At 39.2% G+C, this 17355-nt stretch overlaps 1 protein-coding gene across 15 annotated transcripts in view; it reads right to left on the reverse strand.

Annotated features, from left to right (window-relative positions):
• The window catches only part of Epb41 (erythrocyte membrane protein band 4.1), a 150997-nt gene that overhangs the window by 74636 nt on the left and 59006 nt on the right, over positions 1–17355 (reverse strand). For 14 of the 15 annotated variants that reach the window (XM_029539716.1, XM_029539720.1, XM_029539717.1 and 11 more), the window contains exons 2-5: positions 10500–10980; positions 6929–7138; positions 3340–3444; positions 352–394 (exon numbers count right to left, since the gene is read on the reverse strand). In XM_029539716.1, the coding sequence (XP_029395576.1) occupies positions 352–394; positions 3340–3444; positions 6929–7138; positions 10500–10973 (832 nt within the window). In that variant the 5' untranslated portion in view covers positions 10974–10980. The remainder of the gene's footprint in view (positions 1–351; positions 395–3339; positions 3445–6928; positions 7139–10499; positions 10981–17355) is intronic. The other variant, XM_029539721.1, reaches the window with a different exon arrangement.

Below are 17355 nucleotides of genomic sequence, written 5' to 3' on the forward strand. Positions count from 1 at the left end.
AGTCTCCATCTCTGCCATTCTGAGGACCAACTCTCATAATCGTTTTCTCTTCTTTGTTATTTCCCAACCTTCTGTTACTCTCCTCCATTGCTACTGTTCCAAGTTTGCCTACTTGTTTTGTTTTGTTTTGTTTTTTTAAGTCAAAATCTGACCCACATCTCAACAGTGTCAACTTCTACTATATTTTTTCTACTATGGAATCGGCCCTTCCTTCCAGGGAAAAGCTTTATCTCTATTTCAAAGCAGTCTGCAACAGCCAGGACTCTCAGGTGCCTGACTCACAGCCAGTGATGGCTGGAGATCCTCTGGCCCAAGTAGAAAGAGAACTATCAAAGGACCAGGTCTACTTACCTCGAACCTGCTTTTTTATTTCTTTGGCAGAATCCAGCCATGTCTGTAAAAAAGAAGAAAAGGCATTCACACAGAGCTCCAGACTCACAAACAATTCAGCATGGAGGCAGCTCACTGGCCGCCTTGGAAAAACACGCCTTCAGATGAGCCTACATTTCCCTTGGAAGCCTTTGTGTTAATTTTACAAAGCACAGTGTTTCTCCACAGCAAAAAAGGAAACCAGAGGTTGGCTTGAATCCACACCCCAGTATGTCCTGGCTGAATAACTAGATCATCTCTGCCTAAATCCCTTCATCTCTAAAATGTGAATTTTGTCACAGTATCTATCTTACATAGCTGCTCATATATGTAAGTCTGCTTATATACAGCAAATGTGAAATAATTGTGTGCTATTTATAGTGTATTTATCAGTAAAGATCTAGAACTGGGATAACTGACACACCCTAATCTGATTTTCTCCTCTAACCTCTGGTCATGTTTCTATGTCAACACAGTCTCTGGTGCATGGTTCATTACCCAGTTAATGTTTACTGAATGAATATATCTTGTCCTCTCCCCCAGTCTTTCCCTTCTATCTTCTTATACCCAACTTAAGAGTCTATACATCACTAGAGCAGGCCTCTTCAACCTACAACATCCCCTGCAACATAATGTAACCTTAAAAAGCCTCACTACTAACAACCCTTCACAGGCCTCTAGGAGAGATGCTTAAAGACAAACACTGCTAAATTTCTAGTATTATTTAGAATGTTTTGTTTTGTTTCAAGATAGGGTCTCATTATATAGTACTAGATGGTCTAGAACTCAGTATGTAAACCAGGTTAGCTTTGAACTCACAGAAATCTATCTGCTTCTGTCTCCCAAGGGCTGGAATTAAGGTATGTACCACCACGCTCAGCATATTTACAATGTTAGATTTTAAACTATATTAAACTGTTTTAAAGTACAAGATATACATACATTTTGGATGAAACCCGTTGGTAGAATACATGCTGCTTACATGTGCAAGGTTCCCAGGCTTAACAGTTCACACACACACTCATATTCACACACACACACACTCATTCACACATGCATGTACCTATTACACACTCCACAGCGCACACACACTCACACACAACACATACACACTCACATAAAAATTAAGCACACACTTGTTAACGCCCTGTCATAGAGGGAGAACCTGGGTGTTTTTCCTTTGCCCCTCATATGGTCTAAGGCAAGGGAATTTAAACACAAATGCTAACTAAACCTGGTGGAACCTCTGAAAACCCTTGGCTTATACACACCCCAAAATGCTTACTAATGGCACCCACAATCAGAGTGCTCCATATTCTCCACTGTTTTAAGAGACTTTCCAGTTCTTCATTCCAGAGATCCCATAAGCAATTCTGACTCTGGGGCTAAAATCCCCACCAAACTGACACAGAAAATGGCAAATCCAGATTTGTGTCAATCACACGGGAGCTTCAAAGTCTCCATGATTTCTTTTCTTTTCTTTTCTTTTTTTTTTTTTTCTTCGAGACAGGGTTTCTCTGTGTAGTCCTGGCTGTCCTGGAACTCACTCTGTAGATTAGGCTGGCCTCGAACTCAGAAATTCGCCTGCCTCTGCCTCCCAAGTGCTGGGATTAAAGGCGTGCACCACCACGCTCAGCGGGAGCTTCAAAGTCTAAGCTATCTTACAGAACCAGTTACTGCTTAGAGGTGAGATGACTAAGCAGGTAAAAGCACCCACTGCCGACTGAGTGAGCCCGCCTGAGTCTAATCCCCAAGCTCTGTGGTAGGAGAACATCAGCTACCGAAAGTTGTCCTCTGACCTCCATGCACATGTGACCCCTAATCCCAATACCCCACACACAAAATGAATTAATACAATTTATAATTTTTTGGATAAGATCAAAAGCCAAGATTAAAAAACAGATCAAAAACAAAACCTTTTAGTAATAATAGAATCAGTATGTGTACTTCTTTGCTCAATGTAAAATATTCATTTCTTGGTATTATATTCGGCCAAAAAAACATTTGAGGAATGATCCCATGTGGATGGCATAAAGAAAAAACTAGAGCTGAAGAGATGGCTCAGCAGTTAAGAGCACTGGGTGCTCTTCCAGAGGACCCAGGTTCAGTTCCCAGCACTCACATGGTGGCTCACAACTGTCTGTAACTCAAGTTCCAGGGGATCTGGTACCTTCACACATACATACATGCAGGCAAAACACCAATGCACATAAAATTTAAAAACAACAAAGACTAAAATAACACTTAAGGAGTAGTCACTAATGAGAGGTGAGCAACCGTTTGCTGTCCCGGGTGTGTCTGTTGAGAGGCTATGCTGAAGCCCAGAGCATCGGAGCACAGATCTGAAGGGACTGGGAAGTCTGAGTCTTGAAACGCAGAAGTCAGTCAGACAAAGAAGAAATGGCATTACACAGGCACAGAGGTACAAAACAGCTGCTGCGCGTAGTTCAGCACAACTTGAGTACAGAGGTAATCATGGAAGACAGAGGTACAACTGAAAGTACAGTAAGGGCCAGGACACAGAGACAGCATGCTATGCTGAGAAACCTGGGCCACATCAAGCTCTAGGCAAGTGGAAGCCACTGAAGGGCTTAAAATAAAGGAATGACAGTCAAAGGAAGTCTGACTATAGTCAGAGGCTGTAACTGAGAACACATACTGAGGTTTAGTAAGTATAAGGGATAAGGCTCCAGGGTTAACCTTCCCACCATTCATTAGTTGTATAACCTTGATATGGGACAATCTTGCTGAACTTCAGTTTCTCTTAATGATGAGAAAAAGCACTTCAGGAATAATGTTCTCTCTCTCTCTCTCTCTCTCTCTCTCTCTCTCTCTCTCTCTCTCTCTCTCTCTCTCAAATCTGAGAATAAGCGAGACTGCACGTATAGATGTCCTAGAGAGGCAGGTATAAACACTGTCAACAAAATGAGAAGGGGAATTTGCCAGCAGTTTATACTGCTGTCTCCTTACCTTAGAGGTTGCGCTGTCCCACAGGGCTAAACCAAAGTAGTCTTCCTCTAGAAGGTTGAGGTGCTCACATACTCGCTTAAGCAGATCTTGTCCCTTAGCATGTTTCTGTAAAGACACACAAATACTAGTTAAGGTTCTATTTATTTATTTATTTATTTATTTATTTACTTATTTATTTAATGTAAGTACACTGTAGCTGTCTTCAGACACTCCAGAAGAGGGCATCAGATCTCGTTACGGATGGTTGTGAGCCACCATGTGGTTGCTGGGATTTGAACTCAGGACCTTCAGAAGAGCAGTCGGGTGCTCTTACCCGCTGAGCCATCTCACCAGCCCGTTAAGGTTCTTTATTCTTGTATTCATCACCAAAATTTTCAAAACATGTGATTTTCCAATTTCCTTTTTTACCTTTTAAAACAAATACATTCTCAGATAACTGCACAGTCTAACTAGAACATGATTTATAAAATTCTTCTTCTTTGATATATCAGTTTATAAATGCAACATATTACAGCATTTTGGAAACAGCGACAATGTTAAGTAAAATCCCATCTCCATCCAAAGCATCACACAAACCCTCAATGCAGGACCTCACTATGTGATCCTCCAGTAGGTGAAACTTAAGTGCTAAGACTACAGACATGGACGGCCACACCCAACTAAGCACACTCATTTACTCAGACTCTCACAGTCACATTCTACTCTGTCCCTGCTCACTCTCATAATTTTTTGCATAGTGTTTCATGAGTTATGCTATGGGTCACAACCAGTTACCCTATCTATTGAGGTTTGTTCTGTTGCTCTGTATTATAATGCTAAATTCTGTATCCCAAGGTATAATTGCCTCAAGACAAGGAGATCCTCACATATATCAGCTTTTATGGCATAAATCTTGCCCCGTAAGTTATCTGTGACTGGCTAATAAAGAAAAGGGGAGGGAGTAGAGGAAGAAGTCATCAAGGTGTAGGTGTCTTGAGCTTATGGCCATGAGGGCCAGCCAGTTGGAGTAGGAGAGGCCCAGGTGGAACATGACAAGCGATATCTCAAGGCTATAGACAGGGAAGTAGACAAAATGGCACAGAGGGTCAATATCTGCCCAGCTCTAGTGCTTTAAGGATTATTATAGATATAAAGGCTTTGTGTAATTTGAGAGCTAAATGATCTAAGGTGGGGTAGAAACCCCCAAATAATATTTATCATGGCATTCATCAACTAAATTACTGGCTCAACCTGTCAACAGAGACAACTGTGGCTGTGGAAATCATTTTCACAATAAGTATCAATGAGCATGACCTATACCTGGATTCTATACAATTTCTTTCTGAGAAGTAAACAGACATCCTGTAGACACTGGCGGTTACAGTAGCTATTTATTCAATAGTGTTACGAATCATTTTCTTCACAAACTCAAACCATTTTTAAAGTTGGGCACTTAGACTCTTGCCTATAAGGAAGAATGAATGCTCTAATTTACAGGCTGTGAATTAAAGTTAAAACAAGCTGGCTCCTCTATTTACCAGCTAATCAACTGTGTCATTTCAATTAACAATAGTTTTCTCAGCTGTAAAATAAGAATTTTAATGCAGTTTACTGAAAAACAAACAAACCAGAAACATGTTAATGTCTTCTGAGAAATTTATACAAAAATACTTCAAAAATTATATATCTTTTTTTCCTGTTCTGGGGACTGAACCTGGTATGTGTCATGAATCTGTGCTATATTACTGAGCTATATCCTAATATCCTAGCTGTATAAATCTTTTTAGTACATACACTTGACATAGCCTCTTCTTAATGAGTCAATTTAAATGACTATGAGTAATTTTCATAATTGTTCATCCAGTATTAACTCATTTATATAGCATCATTTTCTTCCCCTTCTTTCTGATTTCACCCTAAATGACTGTCAATAATTTGAGAAATCAAGTACATTTCCCTAACCCCTTTAGTTCATAATTCCCAAATCTAGGAATTCTAAAAAATCCAAAATCCAACTTAAAGGAGTCAACTTACTTTATTACTAAAGCTCATTTGTTGAAAAATTCTGGCAATTTATAACCTTCATTTATCCATCTTAGAACAAATCTTTATATTTTTGCCATAGAAACAACACATATGAGTCAGGCATAGTAGCACATGCCTGTAATTCTTGCACTTGGTAACAGGCAGGAGACAGGAGTTAGGAGTTCAAGGTCATCCTAGGCTACATAACAACTTAAGACCAGCCTGAACTACATGAGTCCCATATCAACAACACCACCACAATTACAAAATTAAAGATAATATATATTTTATATATAATATTTTAGAACGCTTGTGGTTGGATACATTTACATATGTATAAAATTTGACCCAGTAATAATGAAGTTCACGCACATGAATCACATATTTTATTCATAAAGCTATTAGTACTTGCAATAATTGCACATACAGCAACCACAGCATAACCAGCAACTACCATTCTAGTTAAAGCAAGTCAACAGATGTTTTAGTTTGCCCTGAAGAAACAAAGAAGCTAAATAACTGACATTTATTCAATCCTGACTCAATTACTGATTCTTTCATAAAAATTAGAGATCTTAAGAAATGATGTATATATGTATATTCTCCAACTGGAAAAAAAAGAAACAGCATGATGTAATTTTTAATTCTATACTCTATCTCATGGGACTAAAGACATATCAGATACAATGAATGACTAAGGCTTAGATCTGGGGAACAGAAATGTTAGAAATAGAGTATCTGAGTGAGTGTGTGTGTGTGCGTGTGTGTGTGTGTCCACATGAATTTGTGTGCATCATCTGTTTGCAGGTGTCTGCGGAGGCTGTAAGTGGATGTCCAAGCCCCTGGAACAGGAGTCATAGACAGTTGTAGGCCATCATATGGGTACTAGGAACCAAACTCAGTTCTCTGTGAGGACAGCAAATACTCTAAGTCACCTCTCTAGCCATGTAACTTCTTTTTAAACTAATTATCTATTTGATCTGTCTCTCTCTGTTTATGTATGTACACATAACACATATGTATGTGAATGTGTGAGTTCCACAGCATGCATGTAAGCCAGAGAACAACCTTAGGTTTCAGTCCCTTGCCTTGTAACTTATGTGAAAGAGGGAATCACCACTTCCTACCCCAGGCTATCTGCTCACCAACTTGATGGAACACTCCTATCTCTGTACTTACCTCCTTACAAGAGGGCAGGGATTACAGCCAGCTTTGTGTGGGTTTTGGGCATGTGAACTCACAGCTGCATAGCAGGTACATCTCCTAATAATTTCTTTTTCAAACATAATTATAAGATAGCTGGAAATTCAGACTATTTTGGAAAATCTGGTCATAGAGAGACACCACACATAATACATGCATACACATATACATACATATTATCTTTTGAAAAACAAAATGACTTTAAGTCCTAAGAACTTGACAGATTAAGGGAGGAAAAAATAAGATTCACAATTTTCCTGTCCCTTCATTTCCAGAAAGCCACCATCAACATTTCCACCCACAGAATGTCCTCAGGGTGGGCCTTGTCTGTAGCACAGAAGCGACTGTGAGTCCTCTGCCTTCTGGGATTAAAACGACTCACCTCCACAACACATTCGTAGAGCGTGTCGTCCAACAAGGAGACCTTACAGTGCATGTTTCTGTGTCTTCTGACGGGCTTCTGGGAGGCTTCAGGGTCTCTCTCTGTTCTTGATTCTGGGTCCTCTTTCACCTCTGTTCCAGAGCACTCTTCAATCCCTTCTCCTTCCTTCGTTTCAGAATCTGGGTCCTCTCTGTGTTCTTCCTGAGCTGGCTACACAATCATGACACCGAATCATTGAAAAGGTACTCACAAACAAGCCACATGCTTCTATCTATAGTAAATAATATAGTATGCCTACCAATAAAGATACAAACAGGAAAAAATAAACTAGTAAAGCAAAAATAATTTGAATTATATTAACTATATCATATTTTTCTAAAAAGTATTATGATTTCCCCAAAGATGTTCAATATTACTATACTTAAATTTTTTTTTTTCAGGTAGAATCCTATCAAATCAGTGACAGTGGGACAATCTACTGCTCTCAGCATTATACAATGTTCATCAAATTTTTGCTGTCTCTATTTTATGATCGTGAGCTTTAGCAAGGTCACTTTATGAACTGAAGATAAAATAATTTGTCACAGGCATTACATTTTATAAACAGCTAAAAGGCCTATGTATCTTGTACATATTTGCACTAAGCAAATGAAGATACCAGGTGAAAAACTGTCTTGAATACACCTTAATGCCTCTTGAATACACTTTAATACCACCTTCATCCAAACAAGGCTGGAGAAAGGGAGAGGAAGACTGAGGCTGGCCTCCTCCGGCAGCCATTAAGTCCCTATGCGACCCAAGAAAACCAGAAAATATATGTTTTATTAATGTGAGTACACTGTAGCTGTCTTCATATATACCAGAAAAGGGCATCGGATCTCATTACAGGTGGTTGTGAATCACCATGTGGTTGCTGGGAATTGAACTCAGAACTGGAAAAGCAGCCAGTGCTCTTAACCACTGAGCCATCTCTCCAGTCCTGAAAGTCAGAGAATGTTTTGACCCACGTTTTCTTACTGATTTTCTGATTTTTCTTACTGATGTTTTGTTTTATAAAACATGGCTAACTAGCCTCAAACTTGTATTTCTCTTGCTTCTGTCTACTAAGTGCTGTGATTAGGGGCCACACTGGACTATTTTCTAACTTACTTTCATCACAATAAATCTACCGAGAGTTTTAACTAAATTCTATGAATTTTTTCCCTCCAAAACAATACATGGCTGGCATTTACATATAAAAAGAAAAAGACTGAGCCGGGCAGTGGTGGCCCATGCCTTTAATCCCAGCACTTGGGAGGCAGAGGCAGGCAGATTTCTGAGTTCAAGGCTAGCCTGGTCTACAGAGTGAGTTCCAGGACAGCCAGGGCTACACCAAGAAACCCTATCTCGAAAAACCAAAAAAAGAAAAAAAGAAAAAAAAAAAAAGAAAGAAAGAAAAAGAAAAAGAAAAGACTGAATTGTTTGCCTGCTGTACTAGATTCAAGAATGACTGATGGGCTTGTCATAGCCTCCACAACCATCTCACACACAGCCTCAGAGAGGCCTTCCTGAGCTATCGTGTTGGTCCCAGCCCACTGGACTATTTCTTATATCATCAAGCAGTCTGTTGCTCCTCCCACCTTCATGTGGGTGGTCATAAGGCTTGCAGCAGCAAACACTTCACCCTCTGAGCCACCATACTGCCCCACCACTTACAAAGTGTAACTTCTCAAGGTATGTCCTATCCTAGAACCTGGTGTACACAGTAGGTTTTCAATAGTTATTTTTGAATGGATGGACGAATGAATGAATGGATAAATGAACGAACAAGCATTTAAAACTAATAGATGAGTGCTGGGGCGTGGGTGCACACCTTTAATCTCCAGCACTCAGGAAGCAGGACAGGTATCTCTGTGAGTTAGAGGCCAGCCTGGACTACAGAGCTAGTTCCAGGCGACACAGGCCTACATTGCAAGACCTTCTTTCAAAGGGGGAGGGGGGGGTGGAGAGAGAGAGAGAGAGAGGGAGGGAGGGAGGGAGGGAGGGAGTTAGACAGATAAATAATAGCAAACAAACAAGCCTAATAGATGAAGCTGGAGAAATGGATTAGTCAGTGAAATGCTTGTCATGAAAGCATGAGGGCCTATCACTTTTCTGTGATTTTTATGCAGTCCCTAGCTTGATTCCATAGATCTCATTCATAACTATTACATAGTGAATATTCTTTCCTCCGTGTGTGTGTGTGTGTGTGTGTGTGTGTGTGTGTTGGTGTCCACCTCAGAGACAGGGTCTTTCATGTTTCTCCCACTGCACTCCCACACTAAGCTAACTGACCCACAGGCTTCCAGGTGGGAATCCTGTCTCCACTTCCCATCCTGCTAGAGGAATGCTGGGATTGCAGATTTGTTCTACCACACTGAGCTTCTTAAGAGGGCTTTAGGGATTTGAATCAGGTCACCACACTAGTGCAGAAAGCCTTCCACCCACTGAGCCATCTATGCAACCCTGGATCTTGTTTTTAATATTGTTTCACCAACAGTCAGTGCCTATTATGATTTCATCCTAAAGTTGGTCTTTGGCACTCCAAATATACAAGTAATATTTCTGGAAATACATTTAATAGTCTTAGAAATCTAATGAAACTATATACCCCAAACTTTAGGCCTTTCACTGAAGCACACACAGGATTTAACTTTAATAATCCAGATCATAATCGAAGCTTCAGAAGTAAAATTTTGAACATAACTCTTATTTTGTATGCACTCAGACTGGAAAGAATAAGATTCCTAGAAAACAGTTTAAGTTGCACTAATAGTGCTTTCGCATGTGTTTTGGACAAAGGAACAACTTATGTTTAATCACACTGTGACAAAGTTAAAGCCCTGTATGAATGAATACTACAGAAGGAACTGATGAGAAGGCTCATCAGGTAACAGCACTTGCTGCCAGGCCTGGATACCTGAGCTGAATTCGTGAAGGCCACACGGTGGGAAAAGAGACCCAACTCCCCAGAGTGGTGCTCTGGAGGCCACATGTACACGGTGATGCACATGCATGCACACACAGAAATGAATAAATGTAATAAAAAATTAAAACTCTTACATGAGGAATAGAATTAACATTGTTATCTACATCTCGAAGTAATGTGCTCCCTACAGGTTAATAAGGTAGGCATGGCTCAGACCTATCATGTACCCTGGGATGGACCAAACCCAATACATGGATTAACGAAGATTTTCATTGAAGGGCCACACTGGCCCTAATTTCACCAAAATGAACTCTAAACTGCCTCACTCCTCTCTTGCTCTCTCAATAAAACTCAAATTTGTCCCACTGTTGTGGCAAGATGATATACAGATTAAATAAAGTCATTTGATAGTTTTCTTGTATTTCCTTGACTTATAAAGTATATTTTTTTAAATCAGGTTTCAACTGATAACATTAATTTCTTTAGAGAAGAAACTCTTCATGCTATTTATCTTTATCAATGCCTATGTCGACTGGCTCATAAGAAACAGAACCAAATATTCTTCTATGAAAAACACAGCATATAATATATCTTCATTATCTTCCCTCTAGTCACATGCCTTACCTGTGTTTCTATACTGCTTAATGAATGAAGATCCAAAGATGGGTCTGTTTTGAGCTCAGGTTCAGGAGCTGCAATGGGGGCCTTTAAAATGATGTCTTCATCAAGGCTGGTTCCAAGTTCTATCTCCCTCTGACCTTCTTCACCTTTCTCTTTCTCTGATTCTACTTCTCTGCCTTCTTCTTCAGAGACCTGCGACTTGGGCCTTTTGAGGAATGAGGAGAGCAGTCGTGACAGGCCTCTGCTTTCTGATGTCCGTTCCTTGTTCTTGGTCAAGTCCTCATGTGTTGGAGTGTCCCCATTGGATGCTTTCAGCTTCTGCTCACCCTGATTGCTGCCCTCAGCTGCGGCCGCTTGGGAGGCCTCCTCCAGCTGAGTTTCTTGTTGGCCTGAGTTTGTGGCTCCCTCTCCTTCTTCCTTCTGTTGTTGGTGCTGAGAATTCTCAGCTTCAGCTGCTAAACTCTTCTCTGTTGTCATAATGTTCCTATTAAAAGGAAGAAGAAAAGGGAACTATTATAAGCAAAACATTGCTGCAGGCAAACCCCTAAACCTCAAAAAGCTAATATATTTGGATTTAATCACCAACAGAATTCCAATCCATTAAACAGAAGATCTTACATTAAAGCACACCCCAAAAAAATTTACCTACACATCCTGAATAAATTATTAGTGCCTTAAGTCATGAAAGATATGCATATTGAGAGACTAGCTTAAAACAATATCTAGAGTACACTGGCTGTTCTTCCAGAGGTCCTGAGTTCAATTCCCAGCAACCACACGGTGGCTCACAACCATCTGCAATGGGGCATGATGCCCTCTTCTGGTATGTCTGAAGATAGCTACGGTGTACTCATATAAATAAAATAAATCTTTAAAAAAAAAAAAAACTACTAAGGCCATGTAATGAAATACACCATAATTAAATTAAAGGTTCAGAACTGTACATAGCAAATACACCTTCATGCTTCCTACAACAGGCTATCTGGGTACTGTCCTTTTAAGATGTAAGTCAAAGCTGCAAGATTTGCAGGAAATCCATCCCTAGAGATGATTACATTTAAAAAGTCCTGCGAATCTCTTCTGCTTTCCTTCGTTGTATTTCTTAGGGTGAAGACTTCTCCATTAGGTAGAACAGACACTGTATATAACTAATAAAAAGAAAGCCCTTAGACCTCTAATCTAGTTTTAAATATTAAGAGTAATTTCTAAAATGATATTTAAAGTACATCTTCTAACCTCATTTACTAAGTCATTGAAACAACTCTGTTAATATAATAAAACTGTGGTCTCTGTAAATGCTACACCAACCACCTACCAACCAAAACTCAGATTTAATTTTTTTGCTCCTGTAGCATACTTGTACTCAAGAAATAAAATGGTTGTCACCTTCATATCAGGAGTAGAAAACACATATCTGAAATTACCTTTCATTGAACCCCAAAGCAATTAAAGAACACAAGAAGAAAACCAGATGTGAGAACACAAGAAGAAAACCCGGATGTGAAACTTCTCTTGCTATGCAGAAATGACAGGAGCACCACGAGACTCCCTTCCTAAAACTAAGCAAGGGAGACTGAGGACAGCACATGACATCCATGGACTACACACACAGCTTCACATCTGCCCGACCAGAAGGGACAGAACTCATCTCTACACTAACATTTTCCAACATGAAAGATTTTACACCACCTTCGCTCATAAAGACTCCAAAATCTGTCCTGAAAGTTTTAGCAAGAAAATAACTTGGTGTCTGATAATCCTGAACATACAGCTTTAGTAGACAGACAGTATTTATCCTTGTGATTTAAAGACAGAAGCATCTTCTAGGCAGCAAAGAGCTGCTTCCAGAAAGTGGTACATGAACACTGAGAAAATATTTACTCAACAAATGCTTGCTAAACTAATGCAAGAAGCACACAAAGGCCCACGTTATTAAGTGTGCAAGCAGAACTATTAACATCCTTTAGGACTCAAAATCAGACCTTAGAATTTGATTAACCACCTAAGTGTGCCAATGCCACATTTCTCATGCAGACATGACACTTGCCCAGATTCAGCACTCTGGATATCTCCTTTTTAGTAGCTCAAACGTGTCCTGGCAAGTCAGTGGTGCACGCAATCAAGTTCCTCAAGTTACAGATGACAGCGTGGCTACGCAGAGGAAGATACAAAGCAGCATCGGAACCAGGACACCCACTATAGACAGATGCTCACTGCTGAATGATGCTATTCTCAACCTAGTACAAAGCCCAAAGGAAAGTATCTATTTACTTAATGTCACAAAGAGGTCTTTTGATTGTTGTAAAGAAAAAAAAAAAATCAGCTTCACTACACTGAAGACAAAGAGATGCACTCCCATTCAGAGTCAATGTTAATCCTCCAAGCCCTGAGAACTGGACAGCATTTGGAATCAGAGATGCATCTGTCCTAACAGTGTGCATCTGCTATCTGGAGGCAAATCAGATCATTAAAGGACCCATACTAAGCCGATTGAGAAGGCCAAATGAGGACTTTCTTTTTACTTTTCTTTAAATCTTTCTTAAATTAACATGTTGGTGTTCCATTAAAGCTTTTTAGGTGGAAAACTTAATGAGAACAGTACAATTTGGTAGCATTATAAAAACTTCCCTTGCTATCCACATTTAAGAATAAAGTCTAATGACATAATTATCCATTTTACTCTTCAAATGGCTCACAGAGAATCTATATTCATGCTTACTGAGTGCTAATCAGGTGTAAGGTTTTTGCTTGGGACTCTAATACACAAATCTTAAGTTGAGAAGAAATACATAGCTAAAACTAAAAAGCAAAACCTACTCTTTCATCTGACAAAATGTTCTAAGTGAAATCAGGACTATAAATAGAACACTTGAAGAGCATTCAGCTAGAGCAACCAGGAAACGCTCCTGAAAAGGGTGGCTTTTAAGTTAAGGATGAATACAGGTGTCAAGAGAAAGAAACTTGAGGTTCATGAGCAAATAGAATTCCAGGTAAGGGAATTAGCATTAGTAAGAACACTACAGGCACTTAGGAACCAGCAAGCATCCCAGACTGAAGAGAATCAGATCATGAGGAGAAGTAGGAGGTGGTACAGTTAGAATAGAGCATTCCTTTAAGATTAGATTTCAAATATTATTATCAAAATAATAGAATCGAGCATCTATTAAATATCTACTTGATGGCACACATTATTTTTCATGTTTACTACATTATCTTATAACCATTCTGTACACATGCACATTTCTAATCCACATAAACAGCCTCTTCAGAGGTTAAAAAAAAAACTCCTCAATACAGAGTCATCATGTACTTTAATAAAAATTTAAATAAACAATGAGGCGATGATTCCATTGTAATTCTCAGGGTAGTAATATCTATAATAACAAACCTGGCTGTTAAAGAGCCCTGATTGTTGGATCAGTTAACCAATACCATTTCTAGCGCCTGCAGTTTGAAGCTCCACGCATGTACAAATTTCTATTCCTATGAGGTCTACTTGAAGATAGAACAGGGAGACAAGGAGATGACAGTTTAGAAAGACTTGACTGCTAAATCGTTTGTTCTGAAAGCAAGAGAGTCACTAAAGGTTTCTAAATAGGAAGTGAATAAAAAGGGAGAGACGGAGAGAAACTCCACAAACAGCCAGATAAATTCAGGTTATCAGTGCACAGCCACAATGGGAATCCCTAGGGAAGCTGAAACTTATACTGGGTAGACAATGTGTGAAGGTGAAATCAGCCTTAAGAGTAACTGTTACCCTAGTCTCCCTGGCTTATTCAAATTTCTGTACTGCTACTTAGCACGAGCACTTGCAGGTCTAGCCCTAAATGTATTCTAAAACATTGGTCCACTCTGATAAGTGACTTAGTAAGACACAACCCACTGAGCACAGTGGTACAGGTCTATAACCCCAGCATTAGGGAAACTGAGGCAGAAAGACTATGAGTTCAAGTTCAGCTTGGGCTACAAAGTAAAAGAGCCTGTCTCAAGCCAAACACAAAACAAATGGAACCAACTAGAAGAGAGGTATCTCACAGCAATCTAAAAACACAATGGAAATCAACTCAATTCTGCTCTTCCTAGTTCAGTAAGTCACTTAATCAAATCATAAACATAAGTGCCATTCATAGTAAGCCAGCCCCAATTAAATGGTGTCCATTATAAGAATTGTCTCGGTCATGGTGTCTCTTCACAGCAATGAAAACCATAAGACAGGGAAATTAAGAAAAAACAAAACAAAAAACAAAAGATGAAGGTCTTTTTCTTTACTCTGAAAATGCAATCCTGGGATATTCTTTCAGACAGAAAAAAAAAAAGGGAAAACAAAACAAAACAAAACAAAAAAAACCCAACAACAACAAAAAGTCAAACATTAAAGTTTTCAGGATATGCTAGAAAACAGTTTGTTTCCCAGTGAAATCAATTCTTCCCAACCATTGGAAAGTGCTTTTCCTTTTTATTCAATTGAAGTACACAAAAGATCACTTATAGAAAAATAAGAGACCCATTGTGGTTTTCAAAATAAAAAAGGTAATTATTCCTCCCCTTGAAATGATTTTGAATCTTTAAGAAGACTTATTTGCCATACTGCATGAATCGGGAGTGATACTCGGCATGAACAGGCTGTTTCCAACAACTCGATTTTAATTTAAGTCATTTCTATGATGACTAATACCGTTGGATCAACTCATTCAAAGATATTGTTTAAATAAACAGATTCTTACTCATCTCCTTCTAAAAAAAAAAGTCCAATACATCGCTTCAGGATTCTAGCTTAGACTTAGAAAATGTCTATGTACATTCTAGATATATTAATACTCTGGATTTCCAAGCAAAATATCACGGAGACAGAAGTGAGATGAAACCCAAACACCAAAAGCCATTTCTCACAGAACGGCTTCTCATCTAGTAAGTCTCAAAATGTGTTATTTTAGCCATTCTTGATGAAAATCTTTTAAAGATGAGCTATGTGCTTCGTTTTAGATTTTTTTAAATCTACAGAACATAACTAAACTTATTGATTTAGTCATCGCTGTGAGCTTCAGTTACTATGCAGTTCTAATGTCTTACTGGGAGGATAAAGTCCTTGGGATGGCTGGTTCTCTTCCAGTCTTTTTTTTTTTTTTAAGATTTATTTATTTCATATATATGAATACACTGTAGCTGTATAGATGGTTGTGAGCCTTCATATGGCTGTTGGGAACTGAATTTTTAGGTCAACCCCACTTGCTCTGGTTGCTGTGGCCCAAAGACTTATTATTTATTATTATAAATATCAGATACACCAGATGAGGGTGTCAGATCTTATTATGGGTGGTTGTAAGCCACCATGTGGTTGCTGGGATTTGAACTCAGGACCTTCGGAAGAGCAGTCAGTGCTCTTACCCACTGAGCCATCTCACCAACCCTCTCTTCCAATCTTGAAGTCTGCCTTTGACAATTCTGTGCACTAGCAGTCAGCTCATACATGGCTGCTCTTGAGGAGGCCTGTCAACAAGCAGCTTACAACATCTATTCTAATGAACTAACCCACCGTTAGCAAAGTAAAATAGCCAACCATGTTAAAATTGTGTCCAAATTAAGAATAAATCCTAAGAACAGAAAGACTGAGACACATTACTGGAAAGCCTCCAGTAATTTTTATGAAATTGATTTTAGTTCTTCAAATACCTTTTAAGTCCACTCTGAAGTTTCCATTTTATGGTGACTGGCTGAGACTATCAGATAAGTGACCTTCAAGAAAACCACTAAAGACCAGTCTCTTTCTTTCCAGAGTATTCTAGTTTGCTTCTCTGTCGTTATGATAATCACCATGACCAAAAGCAACTTAGAAGTAAAAAGGGCTTATTACATCTTACGATCCATGATGGAGAGAAACCAAAGCAAGAGCTTGAGGCAGAACTAAAGCCATCCTTGGAGACTGGCTTGCTCGGCCAGCTTTCTCAAAGAGGCAGGGCCAGAGGTAATGAATGTTGAACCTGCTCTCTTCAATCACTGATCAGGAAAACATCACACAGATATGCACGTAGACCTGATTGAAGGAGGCAGTTCCTCAGGCAAGGCTCCTCTTCCCAGGTGACTGTTAGTTTGTGTCAAGTTGACAAAACAAATGTGTGTGTGTGTGTGTGTTTGTGTGTATCTTTATAGGTTTTATTAAAATGAAGAAATGGAGAGATGGTTCAGCAGTTAAAAGCACTTCGGACCCACGTTCAGTTTGCAGCACCTATATGGTGGCTGGCTCACAGCCCTCTGTAACCAAGTTCCAGGAGACCTAATGACTTCTTCTGGCATATATATTAGTTTTTTAAGACAGGGTTTCTCTGTGTAGCTATGGCTATCCTGGAACTTACTATGTAAAGCAGGCTGGCCTTGAACTCAAGAGATCTACCTGCATCTGCCTCTGGGAGTACTGGGATTAAAGATGTGCCCCACCACCACATGACAAAAATAAATATTTTTAAAAAGGAAAAAACACCCCAGCATACATGGTGAGTTCCAAGGTAGCCAGATCTCTGTACAGAGACACTGTCTCAAAAACAAACACCAAAAAGAAAAAAAACAAAAACAAAAAACCTACCTGCTAAAAATGGCAGAGTAGATCAGCTATTAAAAACAATGAATTTATGAAATTCTTGGGGGGCAAATGGATGTATCTGGAGGATATCATCCTTAGTGAGGTATCCCAATCACAAAAGAAGTCACTAGATATGCACTCACTGATAAGCGGTTATTAGCCCAGAAACTTAGAATACCCAAGATACATTATGCAAAACACAAGAAAACCAAGGATGACCATCGTGTGGATACTTCATTCATCCTTAGAATAAGGAACAAAATACTCATGAAAGGATATAGGTAC

This window comes from Mus pahari, chromosome 6, assembly GCF_900095145.1.
Source record: "Mus pahari chromosome 6, PAHARI_EIJ_v1.1, whole genome shotgun sequence".
NCBI classification, from domain to species: domain Eukaryota; kingdom Metazoa; phylum Chordata; class Mammalia; order Rodentia; family Muridae; genus Mus; species Mus pahari.